Genomic DNA, 20,803 nt, shown 5'->3' with positions numbered 1-20,803 from the left:
AAAAAATGTCTCTGAGCATGCACAAAGTGCAGCTTCCTCTTCCCCCCCTCAGCCCACATATATCACAAGAGTATACTGTGTAGCCTGAGCCCCAGCCGCTCTCTTTTCAGCATTGAAATCGGAATCCTGTCCATTTTAATGGAAACGTACCGGTACCTGCTTTAAAGAGCAAGGGATCAACTGATCAAACCCTTACTGGGAAATTTCCCAGGAAAATCCGAAGCGTCCTATATTAAATATCTTTGGGAAGACAGATCAAATGATATTACACTGGCGGTGGCAAAGTTTCTTTCCAAGGTTATAAAAAACAAAGATCATTATGCCCTAGATAAAACAAAATGACTGCATTGGTTTCTTTCATCTGTCTGTCTGGCCGTTTTAACTGTATCTAGTTTTCAAATTGTTTTGTGGGTCTTTGGACCGCAATAAAGTATTGATTGATACCTGCTTTAAAAGTCGGTGGGCTCATAGCTGTGGTGTGATCTCAAGTTCACGGGCCCACATTGGGCAAAAGATTCCTGAATTCTCGGGGGTTAGGCTAGATGACCCGTGTGACCCCTTCCAGCTCTACAATCCTATGATTCTGTGATTCCCTTTTTAGCGGCGTAAAAGTACCAGTAAATCCAAGCTTCAGCCCACAGAGGCAAGGAGATATAATAAACAATGCTTCCCGTGCATTATCTCAGTAATTACAGCAGCATGGTGGTAAGTAGGTCAATATTATTAACCCGTGGGTTAAGAATTAAAGCCACCTTAATGAGTTTCAAACATCATCCCTAACCTGATGTCCTCCAGGTGTTTTTGACTGAAGGAGCGTCTCCACCCCCATCGTTCAGCCCGGACACTGAAGTCCAGCTCTGAAGACCTTCTGGTGGCTCCCTCCCTGCAAGAAGTGAGGTTACAGGGAACCAGGCAAAGGGCCTTCTTGGTAGCGGCGCCCACACTGTGGAACACCCTCCCATCAGATGTCAAGGAAATAAACAACTGTCTTACTTTAAGAAGACATCTGAAGGCAGCCCTGTTTAGGGAAGTTTTTCGTGTCTAATGTTTTACATTTTTTTATGTGCTGTAAGAGTGGCTGGGGAAGCTTAGCCAGATGAGTGGGGTATAAACAATAATAACATTATTATTATTATTATTATTATTATTATTATTATTATTATTATTATATCACTCACAATCCCTAGCTAACAGGACCAATGGTCAGGGATGATGGGAGCTGTCAATAACATCTAAAGGGCACCAGGTTAGAATAGGCTGATTCAAATTTCAAATCAAATTTTATTATTAAACGGTCACAGACCAGGTTAACTCGTACAGCTAGTCAGCGAAGCATAACACCAGGAAAAAACAAAGGACAATTTCAATACAGATTAGGCCATAACAGCAATTTGAAATTAGACAGCATAAATAAAATTAAGTATTTGCCTTCGCCTGCATATTGACATTGGAAAGCTCTTGTTTCCTGCGCCTAATAGCGGCTACACAGAATTTGGCAACATTGATCGTAATTTCAGGAACCTTATCTTCTACCAAGGCTCTCATACGTTGGGGTTCTGGTACATTTTTAAGCTTTTGTAGAACTGGGGCAATAAAGGTCAGGCGTAGATCCTTGTAGTAACTACAGTGCAGCAATACATGCAGACTTGTTTCCACTTCCGATGAGCCACATGGGCAAACACGTGACTCATATGGTTTGCCCTCATATCTGCCTAGCAGCAGGGCAGAGGGCAGAACGTTAAATCTGGCCAGGGTGAAGGAGTGTCTGTACTTAGGTATTTGTAAATCAGCCAGATAATTTGCGGGTGAGAACCCTCTTCCAAAGTCTCTAATTGTGGCATGTTTATCCATTTTGCCCATATGACATTGCAGCTCTATATCCCTAATGCGTTGGAGCACTTGACTTCTGGCTCTCTCATATCCTGCCGCTATCAAGATCTGCGGGGAGAATCCCAAGCTTCTTATCTTTTCAAACAGGGAAGCTTTCCAGGTAGAATGAAAGGTGTCTAAGAGTGTTAAAGGAGCCAAACCGGCCGGGAAAAAAATAAGTTTTAACCAGTAGTGTATCTTTAGAATCCACAACCGCGCGTTAACGGGTGGTTGTCCAACTTCTAAGCGGACAGCTATATTAGATACACAGGGGGGGATCCCCAATAAACACCGATAGAATTTTGTTTGAAATGCCTCCATAGGCGCAAAATTTTTAAAACTGCAAACCTGGGATCCATAAGTGAGTTGTGGGAGTATTTTTGCAGCAAAAACCTGGGAGGCCGCCGGAACGTATTTACCCCCTTTCCCGTGAAAAAATCTTGTAAGGGCTTTATTGGCCCTTCCTGCGTTGGCAATGGCGTTTTTCATCTGTTGGTGCCACGAGACCCTTTCCTGAAAAGTTATTCCCAGGTATTTGAAAGTTGCTACCTGGTCAATAGGATGTCCATTAATTCTCCATTTGTGTTTCCTTCTTTTTTTTGAAAACACCATAATTTTAGATTTGCTATAATTTATTGATAGTTGTTCCGCTTGACAATAGTCAGCAAGTGATCTCAAAAGCTTCCTCAAGCCAACGCAGGAAAAGGAGAGCAGGACTGCGTCGTCCGCATACAGAAGCACCGGGAGGGGCATACCTGCCAGTTTGGGAGGGTGGGCATTTTCTTTCTCCATATTTACTGCTAAAGAGTTGATGTAGAAATTAAATAGCATTGGCGCGAGGACACATCCTTGTTTAACCCCATAGTGCGTTTGGATTTCTTTAGTTAGATGGCCTGACCGGTCGCATCTTACCCTCACCCTGGTGTTTTCGTATAGACCACGGATAAGGCGTAATAAGCGCTTGTCTATGTTTGTAGCGCCAAGCTTTTCCCAGAGTCTGTCCCTTGGTATTAGATCGAAAGCCGATTTAAAATCCACAAAAGCTGCATATAAAGACCCCCCTTTTCTAGAGAATAGGCTGATTTATTCAGTGAGCCATGAACCAAGCTCTTCCTAGGTTACACACTACTTATCAGTGACAGTGTTGTTATTCAGTCATTTAGTCGTGTCCGACTCTTTGTGACCCCATGGACCAGAGCACGCCAGGCACTTCTGTCTTCCACCCCCTCCCGCAGCTTGATCAAACACATGTTTGTAGCTTTGAGAATACTGTCCAACCATCTCGTCCTCTGCTGCCCCTTCTCCTTGTGCCCTCCATCTTTCCCAACATCAGGGTCTTTTCCAGGGAGTATTCTCTTCTCATGAGGTGGCCAAAGTCTTGGAGCCTCAGCTTCAGGATCTGTCCTTCCAGTGAGCACCCAGGGCTGATTTCCTTCAGAATGGAGAGGTTTGATTTTCTTGCAGTCCATGGGACTCTTCAGAGTCTCCTCCAGCACCATAATTCAAAAGCATCAATTCTTCAGCGATCAGCCTTCTTTATGGTCCAGCTCTCACTTCCATACATCACTACTGGGAAAACCATAGCTTTAACTATACGGACCTTTGTTGACAGGACCTTTGTTGACAGTACTGTATTGTATTCCACACCATATAGCAGGGATTCAAACAACCTATATGCTTCCTTTCATCTCCGCCCATTGGCCATGCTGGCTGGGGCTGATGGGACTTGGAAGTCCAATTACAACTACTGGAGTCCCCGGCATACATACTAGCGCCTATTCCAAGTTTGCATTTCCAACAATGACATATTTAGAGTGACACACCACAGGGGGAGACTGCAGAATTTGCAGCTTCTGTTAGAATTCTGGTTTCCATGGTGATGCTTCCCCTTTCTTCCACTGTAAAGCCTAATATTATCCAGAACATTCTTTAAACGACATTGCAAAACTGCTCCGCTTCACAGTATTTTGTATGTAAAACATATGACCTTGGGAAACACAGCTGTTCTCAAAAAGAGAGATCTGTGCAAATAGGCTCCTTAAAACACACAAACACGTATTCAGTACACAAACTATATGGTTTTTTTCTGTACAATGCAGCAGTTCCCTTTCTAGCTGCCTCGTAGCAACATCCCAAATACTGCAGTATGACCACCGCAGACTGCAGCAAACCGACTCTTTAATATCAAGCACAGGGGCAGAACACAGAATTATTAGTGTCATCAATCTAACCAAGCCTTGACCTTCACACCCTCCTCTGTGGACTTCCAGGAGCATCTGTGTGGTTACGGCTGGAAAACAGACTGCTATAATTGTGAGATTGCGAGCCTGAGGGAAGAGACTTGGGTTTTTCATTTCTTGGCTTCATCTGCGCCGTACATTTAAAGCATTATTATACCACTTTAAACAGTCATGACTTCCTCTAAAGAATTCTGGGAGCTTTAGTTTGTTAAGGAGGTAGTTGTTAGGAGACCCCCTATTCCCCATGCAATTTCCAGAGTGGTTTATTAACAACCAAACCCTTTCTCTAGATAACTCTGGGAAATATAGTTCTGGAAGGGCAAAAAAGGTTTCCTAGCACCCCTTCAGCACCCTTAACTGCCGTTTTGTGGTTTGCCTGGGGTGTCAAAATGTCTTGGGCCAGCCCTGCCTATATCTGATCAGCCCCCCCCCCACCCAAAGGTGCCTACAAACTTTGAACCCGGTCCTCTAGGGCAAGAGTAGAGGAATTGTTTGCCCTCCAAGTGCTGTTGGACTCCTCTGCTTCCATCTGTCCCAGCCGGCATGGCCAGTGGTCAAAGCTGATGCGAGCTGCCGTCTAACAAATGAGGAATTGGGTAGATCTGCAATGCAAGTAGGAATTTTTAAATTTTTTATTATTATACTATTAAATATGTGTATTGAATGAATCTATTTAGTCAATAAATATGTGTATGTCAGGAATCGAATGTGTTGCTTTGCTGTGGATCTACTAAACCAGTTATTAAATGGCCAAAAAAGGAAAATAAAATGCTGGATTGTTTTATTGATGTATATTGGCAACTCGCCCTACCTCCCCGGGGGACATTTAAAAATGGATTCTCCTATCTGAACCTGGAAATCACACACACACACACACACACACACACACACAGCCAGATGCCTCTCTCTGTGTAATTATGTTCTTATCTTTGTGGACCAGGCAGTGATACTAGAGTATGATGTCATTTAGAACGACAGGGCTTGAATGGAAATAGGAGAGGAGGAAGAACTGGCAGTAACAACTGAGCGAGGAAACTGTGGTGCTAACAACAGAGATGAAGCCTGGCTGTGTCAGCTGCTCTGTGCGCAAAGACACAAAAAGTGTCGTGAGTGACGTACTTTGCATTTTTGGTGGAACAGAACTACAGATCCCATCATCCCTGATCATCCATCACACAGACGAGGGCTTATGGGAGTGGGAGCCCAGCGGCTGTTGGCTTCGCCTTTTGAATGCCCTTCTTCTGTTGCTCGGGCAACAGGTGTCCTTTCCCTCCTACCCCACCCGGCCCCCCAAAAAGAGAGGAGAAAATATAGAAGTAGAGACAGGACTCTCTCATCTAACTAACATTATAGTGTGATTTTGTTATTGAGATTTTGAACAGTTAAAAGCACAAGCTATCTGCATGCAAATCCACAGAGGATGAGGCGTCTGCATGCAAGTGAGCATTGGATTTGATTCCAGGGATATTCTCCATAGACAATATTATTATTATTATTATTATTATTATTATTATTATTATTATTATTATTATACTTTATTTACAACATAGTCCACAACAACTCATACATGCGAACAAACCCACCACCATTGACAATTTAATTATCAAAATTAAACTCCTATCCCCTTTCACAAAGAAAACATAACATAAAAATAAGAGACTTCCTTTATCCTGTAAATGGCCTCGTTATTTACTTCTTGTATACTGTTTCTTTTATATGTGATTATTACAATTTTTCCTAATTATGACTTAAAAAACTGCAAAGTCTCCTGTAGAAATTAATCGAAACAAGTCCAGGTGTATATTTTGGGGCGGTTTCGTAAAGAACTCTCTGCATTTTCCCCATTCTTATTGAAATTCTTGTCTTGGCCTCTCCATAGGCAATTTAAGCAGATTGACAGTGTGCAACCTAAGGGTTTGTTTTGTATTGGGTTTTTTTTGCCGGAAATTTAAATCTAAGCTCAATCTCTGATTTGCAATATTAACAGTAGACTGTACTGCAGAGCTAGGGCTGTCATAAATCCATCTCTTCAGCAGGTCCCTCCTGCAATATACTGTTAGTATAAAAACAGTGGCCTATATTGCAGGGTTGTTGTACACTGCTTTCTGCAGACTGATATGGCAGGGATAGCGTATCTGAACTTCAGCCCCAACCCGTAATAGGTTCAGCAGCTGGACCACATATTAAGGTTGTTGTAAACCATGCAAGGAGCTTCAGCCTGATGCCCACCTTGCAATATTTAGAGGAAACTGCGGGACTATTGTATCACCCAAAGCCTCTTCCGCCCTTTAATATGAGGATAATGGACTGCATTTGTAATGGAATATGCAGTGGTAAGTAGGGTTGTTTTTTAAAATGTTGGAAAATGGAACCGACATTCAGTTTTTTGAGCAAAATGAAACTTATCTTTTAGATTTTACTCTGTTTTAATTTTATGTTGGTTGTAATGTATGTGCTATTTTTTGCAAGTCGCTTCGGGTTCCCGGTTCCCTTTTGTAAAAAAAAAAAAGGGGACTAAAAAGTGCAATTATTATTATTAAATAAATTATTATTTTACACAATCACAGCTATCTATGCCTTAGCTTGGATTCCCCAATTCCAAGGTCGGCCAGGAGACATTTAAAAATGCCTTCTCGGATCTAAACCCGGATGCAGCGTATAGAGAAAATGAGAAAGTCGTCTTCAACTTTTTAACATCTCTGCCTCTCTGCGGACGTGATTGAAGGCAATAGAAATGGAAAGGAAAAGAGGATTGCTTAAATATTCAATCCTCACTTCTGGTTCTGATTGGAATGCCTCCACGTGCGGGGCAGTAATGCAGAGAAAGAGAAATGCGTCTCTTAAGGTCCACGAGTAAGCTTGCAATTCTATACTGCACACTCTTACCTGGAAGTAAGTCCCATTAAACCGAATGGGACTTACATCTAAGTAGAAGTAACCGTGGTTAGTTTTCAAGGTGCCGGAATGCAGGGCTTTGTCTTGTCATAAGCCAGCTGCTACTCTTCAGAGTCCGGATACACTTGCAAGACACGATGAGTCATGATTTATTAAGACATTTCTGCGAAGCGACAGATCCCTTTTTTAAATTAAATTTTTTAATACATAATCATTGCTATGATTAATGTATGTACAGTGCAAACTGGACAAATTTCTTCCTTGTAACCTTATCTGTCTAGTTTTCTTTGAAAATAATAATAATAATAATAATAATAATAATAATAATAATAATAATAATAATAATACCTCTGTAATGGGATACCTCTGTCCCTTTATTTGTTTGCTTTGATTTTTTTTGGGCGTCCCCTCCCCAATATTTTTTAGAGGGATCGCTTTAGTTTTAGCGTTTGCCTATCCCAGCACCCTATCCTATAGTATATAGTATAGTATATTGTATTTTAAAATGGGGTTTCAGAGTTTTTAGGGGGTTTTGAATGTTTTATGTAGATTTTCAATTTCATTGTTCTGTATGGGACAATGACAATAAAGATATCGTATATCCATCTTGTTGGGATTTTGATGGCATGTTGACATGTTTACATTTTGCTTGGGGTTTTATCCCTGCAATTCGAGTGAACCCCCCTTAGCATACTTTGGTCGCCTTAAATACCAATTAAATATTAAAATTAATCAGGGAAATGCCCTTTTTTCCTCCTCCTCAACCTCAGCCGGCGTCGCATTGGACTCCCGTGCGTGTAGGCGGGCGGCTGCCTCTCGCGGCTCCCTTACCTCTTGAAGGCGGGGTCAGCAGACGCGAGAACGAGGCGGTTATAAAAAAAAAAGGTCCGGAAGTGGGAGGGGCGAGGATAGGCCCCACCCCTCGCGCTCTGCGTGGCTCCGCCTCCTCCCAGCCGGCTGCATTCCGCGCTCCGCATCTCGCATCTGTCAGTCGCTGCTTCGTCGCCGGCGGAACAAGATGGCGGCTCGGGTGAGTGGACGGCTGAATGACGGCGGGGGGGGGGGGGTTAGAGATAGTGACGTGTCAGCTCGGCGGCTTCTGCCTCCCATTCATTCTCTTAGCAGCCCACCGCCCTTCCACTCAGCCCAGTTAGGGAGGTTTCCCTGCTGCCTATGACACTGCTGCGTATATGCCATACATTTTCAGCTCATCCCACACCGCGCCCTTTAAAGAACACCCCCTGGGAACTATAGCCTGTTAAGCGTGCTGGGAACTAAGGTTCCCGGGATTCTTAGACCTGGGGATCATAGCCTGTTAAGGGTGCTGGGAATTCCTGTTCTGAGGATCCTCAAACCTGGGTATTATCACTTGTTAAGGGTGCTAGGAGCTACAGTTCCCAGGATTCTTAAACCTGGGGATTATCTCTTGTTAAGGGTATTGGGAGCTACAGTTCCCAGGATTCTTAAACCGGGGAACTATCATCTGTTAAGGGTGCTTTGACCTACCGTTCCCAGGATTATTAAACCTGGGGATTATCTCTTGTTAAGGGTATTGGGAGCTACAGTTCCCAGGATTCTTAAACCTGGGGATTATCACTTGTTAAGGGTGCTGTGAGCTACAGTTCCCAGGATTCTTAAACCGGGGAACTGTCGCCTGTTAAGGGTGCTGGGTGGTACAGTTCCCAGGATTCTTTTTGGGTGTGCTCTTCAAATTCACGGCGTGTGCGCACTTAGGGGAGACCCGAGTGCAGATCCTGCGCCACAGATCCTTCAGTGATGCGGTGCCCTCCCCCTCAGGCTAGCCCACCTCGGTGAGCTGTTGCGAAGGGGCGCACAGTAAACCTCTTACTGCCTTCCGTTTATTCTCGGTGGGTCCGCTTGCTGGAAGATAAATGGGTCTGTTCAGCGTGCTGGAAAAGAAGAAAAACAGCGCGCCGCTCTCGCGCTGGGTCTCTCAGTCACCTGAGCATTGTAGCTGAGACATTGGAGAACAGCTCACTTTTTTGCATTGTTTGCTGTGTCATAAATACTTCTGGGTGACCTGGAGTTAATAAGCTGTTACTGCAACAAGAGTGTCTGGTGGGTGAAAAGCTGGGAGGATCGAGCTGTTTATGCGGTGAGCACCTTTACTGCAATGCACACTTGGCTGGCAAGTGGAAGACTCTGTCTTCGGGTTGCATATGAACCGAACTCGTGGCGATGCTGCTTGTTACAATGATGTCAGATTGCTGTTGCTTTATTTTCCCAGTGACCCAACATGTGCCTAGTACTTTGCATCCCCTAGAATGACGGGTGCAGTGCAGGCAGGTTAGCAATTGGGGAAAGGCTAATGGATGTACCTTTCTCACGTTTGTTTACCTTCTGTTACGCAGATACTCCCCAACACCAAAAAGGCTTTATTGGCCTTATGCCATGAAGAATATCCATTTAGTATATAGAAGGAGGAGTGTTGATTCAGGATCATTTAAAATGTTCTCCCTCCCTGCAGATTGTGGCAGATTATGGAAGCTTCGGGAGGGATGATATATAGGGGAACAAACCAGGATGTAACACAACAGGTGATTGGGGATTTTGGAAGCATAATAGTGGTTTTCCGCAAAACGGCATCATCCAGAATTGTAGCAGGTTTGGTTCTTCCACTGGCTTGTGGTAATGGTTCAATGAAAAACCCGTTACTTGAGTTGTGAGAACAACAGCATATGCCTGTAGGATTTGGCTTAAAATGCAGAAACTAGCATTAAAATAAATGGTAGTGAGCTCCCTCCATTGGAACACTTCTCCATAAGAGTAAGGAGGAAGTGACAATGGTCAAGTCTCAAAATGCTCATGATAACTCTGATTGATAACTATAAAAAAATTTGGAGGCAAAATGCAAAAGTATTTAAAAGTCCATCCATGCTTATTGCTTTCTTGTTCAAAGAAGCAGGCATGGGGCAGGCATGGCACAAAGGAAAGTGAACCAAGCGAACTGGCCCTTTGCCATATAAACTGGTACATACTGGAAACGTTTTCCTAAGTACAGTGGTGCCTTGCAAGATGAAAAGAATCCGTTCCGCGATTCTCTTCGTCTAGCGGTTTTTTCGTCTTGCGAAGCAAGCCCATTGACAGCTTAGCGGATTAGCGCTACAGCGGTCTAGCGGCTTTTCGCGATCAGCTGTTAAGCGGCTTATCAGCGGAACAGCTGATAAGCGGCTTAGCGCCTTAGGAAAAGGGGGGGGAGCGCGAAAAAACCCCGCGGGGACTCGCAAGATTTTTTCGTCTTGCGAAGCAACCCCATAGGGAAATTCATTTTGCGAAGCGCCTCCAAAACGGAAAACCCTTTCGTCTAGTGGGTTTTCCGTCTTGCGAGGCGTTCGTCTTGCGGGGCACCACTGTAACCCCTTCCCCTTAGTTGTGTTGATTCTGCTTAATTATTGGAGATGCTGAATGCACACTCTGTGGCAACAATATGTCCTTTCTACCTGCTGTATTATTATTATTAGTAGTAGTAGTATATTTGAATTTCACAGAACAAAAGCAAAATATAAAACCACATATAATCAAAATAAAAACAACAACACATTTTAAAAGGGCGTAGGATGCCAAATCAACCAAAGGCCTGTTTATAAAGGAATGTTTTTGCCTGGCGCCTAAAGATGTATAATGAAGGCACTAGGTGAACTTCCCTTGGGAGAGCATTCCACAGATGGGGAGCCACTGCAGAGAAGGCCCCGTTCTCGTGTTGCCACCCTCCGGACCTCTCAGTATACAAGACTGACCAATGGAGATTGCACACATGACGCTATCCCTGTAACTGTGACCAGGCCATTGTTTGGGGTATCCCACACTAAGACTGGGGAGAGGTGAAACCAACAGGAACACCATGATGGGGATTTAGAAGATGATGAGGAAGACTGGTCTCCGTGAGTGGAACAGAAGATGGGCAGTCACTCTCTCATATTTGCAGGCCTGGATGAGTGGCGTAAACTTCTTGTCAGACACACATAGGCCATCTTTCCTGCAATGAATTACTGTGATAAATAACCCTCTGCAATTGCCCATCTTCACATTTCAGCAGACACTAAAAGTTTCTTCTTTCCCTTCGTACAAATCTTGATGTGCGCAAGGAAGAAAGGCATAATTTATCTATCGCTCACTCATAAGTGATTGCTGACATGCATCTCAGGCACATACATGCCCAGTGACCAATGAAACGCACAAATACCATTTTACACAGAGTATTGTTTTGGTCTCCGTCTCTGGGTCAGTGGGTTCTCACAGTTGAGCTGAGAGGTTCTGCTTGTCATATGTGGCCAGGCAGGTCTGCGATTATGAGTCCCCTAAATCGACACAGAGTTCTCTGTTGATCTTGCTCCACCATAAACATGTAAATCACCCTGTGGAATTTCTCTAGGACCCCAGGCACACACCTTGGGTGAATGAGCTCTCAGAAGCATCTGTTGTTATCAACTGATATATATATATTTTAAATAAAATTTATTAGATTTCCCACAATTATAACAAAAACCACAAAGCAAAATAACACACAAAAAACAGAAAGAAAAGGAAAATACGTCAATAAAAGAAAAAAGAAATAAAACAATAAACAGATAAACAATAACAACAAACTTAATTCTTTATAAATCCAACCTTTGAAACATCTTGGTTGACTTCCGCTATTCCCTCCTTTCTGAGTTTCCTTGTAATTGAAAGTAACAGCTTCCCAATATCATTATTAAACTAAAACAATTTCCAATTATAATCCATCTTATTCACTTTTCTTAATATTCTAAATCCCATTTATTTAATTCTAACCTAATTTAATCCTCAACTGATATTTGGCCTTGTGTGTGGCAAAAATGACACCTCATGCAGAAGGTGCATGTTCTTAGCTGGATAGCTATCTTCTTATATAACAATCTACAGCAAGGATGGGATCCTTTAGCTGAAATTGCCAGGGCAATTTAAATCACCAGATTTCTGGCATCAACATCCTAGTGATGAAAAATGTCAGACTAATATGTTTTCCATGGAGTAACTTTTCTCGGTGGCTCCCAGAACTAGGGACAGGCAGGTACAGTGGTGCCCCGCAAGACGAATGCCTCGCAAGACGAAAAACCCGCTAGACGAAAGGGTTTTCCGTTTTTGAGTTGCTTCGCAAGACAAATTTCCCTATGGGCTTGTTTTGCAAGATGAAAACGTCTTGCGAGTCTTGCGATTTTTTCCCGCTTCCCCCCCTTTTTCTAAGCCGCTAATAGCCTTTTAGCCGCTAAGCCGCTAAGCCTTTAATAGCCGCTAAGCCGCTAAACAGCTAATAGCGCTAATCCGCTAAGCCGCTAATAGGGTTGCTTCGCAAGACGAAAAAACCGCTAGACGAAGAGACTCGCGGAACGGATTATTTTCGTCTTGCGAGGCACCACTGTATCTATCTCTAGCTCATCTCTTTTTTTTTTTCATATATTCATTTGTGGCTTATTTCCACCCCCTTTCTACCTTTATCTGCAACTTTTATTTTAGTCCTCACAAAAACGTGCGTGTAGATATTAACTTAAATAAGTAACATAAAATGTGTGTTCTCTCAAACTACACATTTCTAAACCTATTTTGAGCATCATAGTGTTTCAGAAGTGTGAAAGGCAGTCCAGAAGTTGCCGATCAGGTCTGTTCTTATAGTAGGAATTCACAATTAACAAATTCCCCACTCAGAGGTTGAGCTAAAATCAATCAAACACATTTCCTGTTTAATGTGTTTGAGAGTTTTGTTCACTCTTCTTAGGAGAACACTGAAACCCAAATCAGATATGATTTGTTTGTGATTTGATTGTTACCTGTTATACGATTTGATACTGTGCATATTTACTCCCAAGTTAAATGTGCATGAGATTGCCGCTTTGGTCATTTTAGGCCACATTCGTGAGGAAAAGGACTGGCTAAATTTTACTCGCCTTAGCTGAGTGGCTGCTTATAGACTGGATTTATTATTGTTATTAGTATTTAAATTTGTATACCACCCTTCATCCAAAGATCACAGGGCGGCTCGTAACATAAAAATGTAGAATGAGAACACAAAATACATCATTAAAAAAATCTGAAAACAATCTGAAAACAAAAACCAAACCAATAACCCACAAACACATGGTGCTGGAGAAGACTCTTGAGAGTCCCATGGACTGCAAGAAGATCAAACGCATCCATTCTGAAGGAAATCAGCCCTGAGTGCTCACTGGAAGGACAGATCCTGAAGCTGAGGCTCCAGTACTTTGGCCACCTCATGAGAAGAGAAGACTCCCTGGAGAAGACCCTGATGCTGGGAAAGATGGAGGGCACAAGGAGAAGGGGGCGACAGAGGACGAGATGGTTGGGTAGTGTTTTCGAGGTTACCAGCATGAGTTTGACCAAACTGCGGGAAGTAGTGGAGGACAGAGGTGCCTGGCGTGCTCTGGTCCATGGGGTCACGAAGAGTCGGACACGACTAAATGACTAAACAACAACAACAACAACAAAGAGTGTTGAATCAGCCAAAGGCCTGGTTATAGCGAAAAGTTTTTGCCTGCTGTGTAAAGATATGTAATGAAGGCTCCAGGCGAGCCTCCCTGGGGAGAGCATTCCACAGGTGGGGAGCCATCCCAGAAAAGGCCTGTTCTTGTGTAGCCACCCTCTGGGCTTCTCATGGAGGAGTCACACGAAGAAGGGCCTTAGATGATGATTGCAGGGTTCGTATGGGGAAAGGTGGTCCTTGAGGTATTGCGGTCCTGAGTCTTTAAGGCTTTGTAGGTGAAAGTCAGCACTTTCACCTACAAACTATAGAGCTATAGGGATGGCCAACTCCCAAGAGATTGAGATCTACTCACAGAATTAAAAACTCGCAGTGATCTACCCCCTTTTTTGGGGTTCAGGTCAAAGTTGGTGCGTTTTTTTTAGGGAGGAGGAGAGAGAGCCCCAATTTTTCAAAATTCAAGCCTAAGCTCAAGGGAAAAAGGGGAACAGCTACTCACCAACAGATCACTGGGGAAACAACCAGCCTCACTATGAGTACAGTGGTGCCCTGCAAGACGAATGCCTCGCAGGACGAAAAACCCGCTAGACGAAAGGGTTTTCCGTTTTTGAGTTGCTTCGCAAGACGATTTTCCCTATGGGCTTGCTTCGCAAGATGAAAACGTCTTGCGAGTCTTGCGATTTTTTTTCGCTCCCCCCCCCCTTTTCTAAGCCGCTAAGCCTTTAATAGCCGCTAAACCGCTAATAGCGCTAATCCGCTAAGCCGCTAATAGGGTTGCTTCGCAAGACGAAAAAACCACTAGACGAAGAGACTTGCGGAACGGATTATTTTCGTCTTGCGAGACACCACTGTAAACTCTGTCTTCTGTTCTGAAAATCGTGCAACAATGGAGGGTGGGGCGCGGATTATATTTTACTAAGGAAAGGGACCCAGCGATCGACCGCAATCTACCAAAACCTCCCAGGGATCTACCAGTAGATCATGATCGACCTGTTGGACATCCCTGCTATAGAGTGATGGAGAAGCAGGGGCAAAGTTGCACTCACGATACACTGCACTCGGTCAAGGTTGGTTCCATGGCTGGGCCTGAACCCAAATTGAAAATCTGTGTCACCCAAGATTTCCTGCCATGACCCTCTCCATGACATCTCTAGGAAGGGGATATTTGCAGCTGGTCAGTAGCTCTTCCAAACCAAAGGGTCTAGGGCCATTTTCTTTCTGAGTGGCAATGCCACTGCTTTTTTCCAAGGTGACAGGGTATCCTCAAATTGTGTAGCCAGGTGGTCATAGCAGGTCCTCTAATGCAGAGGTGCCTCCCCGACAATGGGAGTCAGCAACCTCCAGACCAGCTACTGGAAAATGCAATGCAATAATAATAATAATATTTTTTTATTTATATCCCGCCCTCCCCAGCCGAAGCCGGGCTCAGAGTGGCTAACAACAGTAAAAGAATACAGCATTCTAAAATCAATTGCATTTTAAAATGCAAGCTGCAAAATGCACCATCTTCGCCACTGTGTTGGTTTTTTGGGCCTTAGAAAGTCTGTCTTCTTGTCCCTGCACAAATGGTTTCCCTTGTTTTTATCTCCCTCTGAGGCAGGAACGGGATTTCATTAATAAATTGTCTTAAGCAGAATTGTTTTGGAAGTAAGAACCGTTAAAATCAGCAGGATGTTTTCTCCCCATTTCTGAGTAAATATGGGTAGGCTTGGACTGTGAGGAGAGTGAAGGTTGCACTGGTATCTAACTGTAACATGTGACACACAAGTTACACAACTCTTGCGTAAGGTTTTCTTCAGTATAATAACAGTGCTTGAAGCTTCTCCTTATGGTCACACGAAGAGCTGTTGTCTTTAGGAAATGCTTCAAGTTCTCCCTTTCCCCCCGGATGCAGGAAAGGATAGATTTCCAGTAATAGAAATAGCCTGTATGTTCATTCCTTGGGGAGAAAAACCCCAGATAATTCTCCCAATCCTAGGCTAGGGGGCTAAGGGGTTCAGCATCGCTGGAAAGCTCTTTCCATTCCAGATTACCATCTGCTTGAAAATCCTTTTGCTTTCAAAGTTCATTGCCAGGTGGAATGGGCGATGGGAGGGCTGCCGTTAAAATAACACAAACCAAGAGCCCTGTTTGGGTAACAAGATGGAACTCTGTAGGATGCCAGCAGGCAACTCACATGGTAAAAAGGTAAAGGACCCCTGGACAGTTAAGTCCAGTCAAAGGCAACTATGGGGTTGTGGCACTCATTTCGCTTCAGACCAAGGGAGCCGGCGTTTGTCCACAGACAGATTTCCGGGTCATGTGGCCAGCATGACTAAACCGCTTCTGGCGCAACAAAACACCGTGATGGAAACCAGATTGCATGGAAACACCCTTTACCTTCCCGCCACAGCGGTACCTATTTATCTACTTGCACTGGTGTGCTTTCAAACTGCTAGGTTGGTAGGAGCTGGGACAGACCAACGGGAGCTCACTCCATCATGGGGATTCGAACCGCCGACCTTCTGATCAGCAAGCCCAAGAGGCTCAGTGGTTTAGACCACAGTGCCACCTGCATCACATGGTGTCAAGCAGTAGCCACCCATAACTACTTGCTGGCCTTGAAGGCAGGAGTGGCGCCATTGTAGCACAGTGCTCTCAGTCCCCAGCCCCTGGAGCCATGTCAGAAGGATGCTATCGCCAATGGTATCAAAAGCCTTGGAGAGGTCAAGTAGAACGAACAGGGCCACACTCCCTCATCTCTCTCCAGCCTGGGCGACCAAGGCAGGCTCAGTGCCGAGACTGGGCTTCAAACTAAACTGAAATGCCCTGCTTCAAACTTTTGTTGTTGTTGTTGTTTAGTCGTTTAGTCATGTCCGACTCTTTGTGACCCCATGGACCAGAGCACACCAGCCACTCCTGTCTTCCACTGCCTCCCGCAGTTTGGTCAAACTCATGCTGGTAGCTTCGAGAACACTGTCCAACCATGTCGTCCTCTGTCGTCCCCTTCTCCTTGTGCCCTCCATCTTTCCCAACATCAGGGTCTTTTCCAGGGAGTCTTCTCTTCTCATAAGGTGGCCAAAGTATTGGAGCCTCCGCTTCACGATCTTGGTCCTTCCAGTGAGCACTCAGGGCTGATTTCCTTCAGAATGGATAGGTTTGATCTTCTTGCAGTCCATGGGACTCTCAAGAGTCTCCTCCAGCACCAGAATTCAAAAGCATCAATTCTTCGGCGATCAGCCTTCTTTCTGGTCCAGCTCTCACTTCCACTTCAAACTACATATGGTGTTTTGCGTGATGGAGTGCTCCTTTCATACAAAAATAGTTCCTGCTGTGTAGAAAACCAGGTTGTCAAGGGAAAGCATTCCAACCTGTCTCCCAGCCTGTTTTCTCTATGAAGGGATTTATTTTTTGGAACAGGGACGATTATTTCATCGTTTGAAAGGTAATCCCATCAGCAAGCTGCAGTGGTACAATCCTGTCACAAGTTGATCAATTAGACTTCTGTCGCTTACTCATTCATCCTACGAAAACACCCTCTTGTCTGTTCTCATAGAAATGAACACTGAACCTTTCTGAACATTAGAAAAAACCCAGGTTTGCCGTAACTCTGTCACAGTTCCTCCCAGCTGCTGGCTTGAGGATTGGCCCTCTCTACATTTGTTCTGTACCATATACCCACTGTGAGGATGGCCAAGGAGAATTGGCAGTGGGGAAAGACAGAGCCTAGACCAGGAAAAAAAAAATGCTTGGGAGATCAATTCTGCTTTGTGAATCAATCTGAGGTTGCCAGAATCTGTACCTTTTTCCTACAGAAATTTGCCTGTGAGAGTGACAGGTACAACACCTGTTTCAGAGAACAAGAAGCCTAGTAGGTAGAGTTAACTTTCTTACTGAAAAGGTACTCTTTAATCAACAGAATGGAAATATAGCTTTTTCTGATTAGGCATACCTGCAAGGATGATCTGTATCCAGGATACTGGGTTTATTCTTCTCATCCAGTCCTATGGTTTTTAATCTTTCCGGATAAATTGCTTCTGCCAGCGCAATTGTGGTCATAATCTCTTTATTCTGCCTCCACTTGCTTTATCTGCTGTAGCATCATGCAACGTAAGGCTGAAAAAAACAAATACTTATTTAACAGGAATGTATATCCTGCCATTTGAATAGATTTCCGGGATAGCTTACAAAACTACAGTACAGTGGTACCTTGCTTCTCAAACTTAATCTGTTCCGGAAGTCTGTTCCAAAACCAAAGCGTTCCAAAACCAAGGCACGCTTTCCCATAGAAAGGAATGCAGAACGGATTAATCCATTCCAGACTTTTAAAAACAACCCTTAAAACAGCAATTTAACATGAATTTTACTATCTAACGAGACCGTTGATCCATAAAATGAAAGCAATAAACAATGTACTGCAGTCACACAGTCAATCAATCAGTAGCTGAACTGCGTTCCACACAGTCACAAAAACAAAACAAAAAAGCCGCAAAAACAAAGCCGCAAAATAAATAGCAAAAAAAGACAGGCCTCAGCGTAACACTCAAAAGGGAAGGGTACCACTCAACATGGAGCACGTTCAGCTTCCGAAAAACGTTCACAAACCAGAACTCTTATTTCTGGGCTTGTAGTGTTTGGGTTCCAAGTTGTTTGAGTACCAAGGCATTTGATAACCAAGGCACCACTGTAAAAACCTTTTTAAAACGTAAGCACACTATAGATTAAAAGAGGCAGGATCAGGAAACAGGAATTGCTCAGGAATATCTTGACCATATCTGAGCATGACACAATCAAAGGAATGGAGGATCAGAGTGGATCAGATTTATTGTGTAGCTAACAGACTGTAGCAAAATAAAAAATAAGAAAAAATGGACGATGTTATTTGAGAATCATCGAATTGTCGAGTTGGAATGGACCACCAGGGTCAAACCCACAACCCTGAGATTAAGAGTCTCATGCTCAACTAACTGAGCTTGTTTGGCTACAACTCCTGCGAGCCCCATCTAGCATGGCCAAAGACCAGGGGTGCTGAGAATTGTGGTCCTACAACAAATAGCCTTTCTAGTTTGCCTTGACACAGGTGTATTTCTCTGAAAGGTCTATATTTACATTGGGTTCCAAGACCATACAACACCAGTCCTGAAAGACCTACATGGGCTCCCAGTACGTTTCCGAGCACAATTCAAAGTATTGGTGCTGACCTTTAAGGCCACCCCCATCGTTCAGCCTGGAGACTGAGGTCCAGCTCCGAGGGCCTTTTGGTGGTTTCCTCCCTGCAAGGTTACAGGGAACCAGGCAGAGGGCCCTTTCGGTAGTAGTGGCGCCCGCCCTGTGGAACGTCCTCCCATCAGATGTCAAGGAAATAAACGACTATCTGACTTTTAGAAGACATCTGAAGACGGCAACCCTGTTTAGGGAAGTTTTTAATGATTGACGTTTTATCATGTTTTTAATATTCTGTTGGGAGCTGCCCAGAGTGGCTGGGGTATAAATAATAAATTCTTATTCTTATTCTTTTTCTTATTCTTTATTATTATGCACTTCTCTCCCCCCCCCCCTTGTTTCCTCTGCCTGCCTGCCACCTTTGAGACCTGTGGTGCTGGTTGAAAGGATGTCTCCAGCACTAAACCTTTCCAGGGATAATTGGTCTCCTGCTGTTTCCCTGCTACTAAGTGATAGCTTGCTTTTTCCTAGTGAGAAAACAGAAGGACCCGCGTTGTGTCCCCCCCACCCAAGGCATTTATTACCCAGGGCACACACAAACAGTCCATTCTTAGGGAATTCTCCTTCCACACCTTGAATCTCCCAAGATTTCAGAGGTCTGAAACAATGTCCTTTGCCTGCAGCAGCCTTGTCCTCATTCCAGAATTAGCATGTTTAACACTGCAGTGTTCCTAGTGGAGATAGGAAGAATACAAGCAGCAGCAGCATGTTTAGCTACTTGGATGCTTTCCTGAGACCCCATAGCAGAATTACCACAGTATTATTACCAGTATCAGGGAGTTGTTGACTGCTGGTATTTAGAAGGTTGATCAGAAGGTCGGCGGTTCGAATCTCCGCGACGGGGTGAGCTCCCGTTGCTCGGTCCCTGCTCCTGCCAACCTAGCAGTTCGAAAGCACGTCAAAGTGCAAGTAGATAAATAGGTGCCGCTCCGGCAGGAAGGTAAACGGCGTTTCCGTGCGCTGCTCTGGTTCGCCAGAAGCGGCTTAGTCATGCTGGCCACATGATCCGGAAGCTGTACGCCGGCTCCCTAAGCCAATAAAGCGAGATGAGCGCCGCAACCCCAGAATCGGCCACGACTGGACCAAATGGTCAGGGGTCCCTTTACCTTTACCTATAAGACATCATCTTAAACCTTAAAATCCCTCCCCACCTTTCCTTTTTAAGCTTATTCTGTAATTGCCGTGAAGCGCTGCAGCTGTTTTCGAAATGCGTGCCTCAGGGAAAACCTCTCAGTATTGACTTGTCTCGTCAAGAAAGTCCTATTCAGGACAGTGGATTCTGGGAGCGCCCTCGGTTTTTGTGGCACATTGGGTAGGCCTGTAAGGTCCCACCGTTGCCCTACGTCAGTGATGGCCAAACTTGGCCCTCCAGCTGTTTTGGGACTACAATTCCCATCATCCCTGACCACTGGTCCTGTTAGCTAGGGATGATGGGAGTTGTAGTCCCAAAACAGCTGGAGGGCCAGGTTTGGCCATCACTGCCCTACGTGATATAAGAGTGCACCTTAGAACATGCCCCCTATTCCCAGTGGCTGCATATCAGAGGAACATCTTGTTGGGAGAAGGCAAGGCAATTCTGGGAAGCTCTCCTACCATTTTTGAGCTTTACATCGAGAAATCTTGGATAGTGAAGTCCAGTATTCATTAGAACGGGGAGGGCTCCTTGTGGTCTTCCAGGTGTTGGACTACAAACCCCATCACCCCTGGCAATTGGCTGTGCTAGCTGGGGCTGGTGGCAGTTGTGCTACAGTAACATCTGGAGGGCCATCAATTCCCCATCTCTGCCCTTGAACATGTTGTTGTTGTTGTTGTTTAGTCATTTAGTCGTGTCCGACTCTTCATGACCCCATGGACCAGAGCACGCCAGGCACCTCTGTCCTCTACTACCTCCCGCAGTTTGGTCAAACTCATGCTGGTAACTTCGAAAACACTATCCAACCATCTCGTCCTCTGTCGCCCCCTTCTCCTTGTGCCCTCCATCTTTCCCAGCATCAGTGTCTTCTCCAGGGAGTCTTCTCTTCTCATGAGGTGGCCAAAGTACTGGAGCCTCAGCTTCAGGATCTGTCCTTCCAGTGAGCACTCAGGGCTGATTTCCTTAAGAATGGATGCGTTTGATCTTCTT

The 20,803-nt window shown here is 44.5% G+C and overlaps 1 protein-coding gene across 8 annotated transcripts in view; it reads left to right on the top strand.

Annotated features, from left to right (window-relative positions):
- The first annotated feature begins 7,910 nt into the window (after positions 1–7,910).
- Positions 7,911–20,803, top strand: part of NSF (N-ethylmaleimide sensitive factor, vesicle fusing ATPase) — a 98,075-nt gene continuing 85,182 nt past the window's right edge. For 7 of the 8 annotated variants that reach the window (XM_077917444.1, XM_077917445.1, XM_077917442.1 and 4 more), the window contains exon 1: positions 9,491–9,562. In XM_077917444.1, the coding sequence (XP_077773570.1) occupies positions 9,506–9,562 (57 nt within the window). In that variant the 5' untranslated portion in view covers positions 9,491–9,505. Of the gene's footprint in view, positions 8,035–9,490; positions 9,563–20,803 lie in introns of those variants that run through there. The other variant, XM_077917443.1, reaches the window with a different exon arrangement.

Source organism: Podarcis muralis, chromosome 13 (genome assembly GCF_964188315.1).
Source record: "Podarcis muralis chromosome 13, rPodMur119.hap1.1, whole genome shotgun sequence".
Taxonomy (NCBI): domain Eukaryota; kingdom Metazoa; phylum Chordata; class Lepidosauria; order Squamata; family Lacertidae; genus Podarcis; species Podarcis muralis.
The sequence above is the reverse complement of the archived record's forward strand: the minus strand, read 5'-3'. Positions and strand labels throughout refer to the sequence as shown.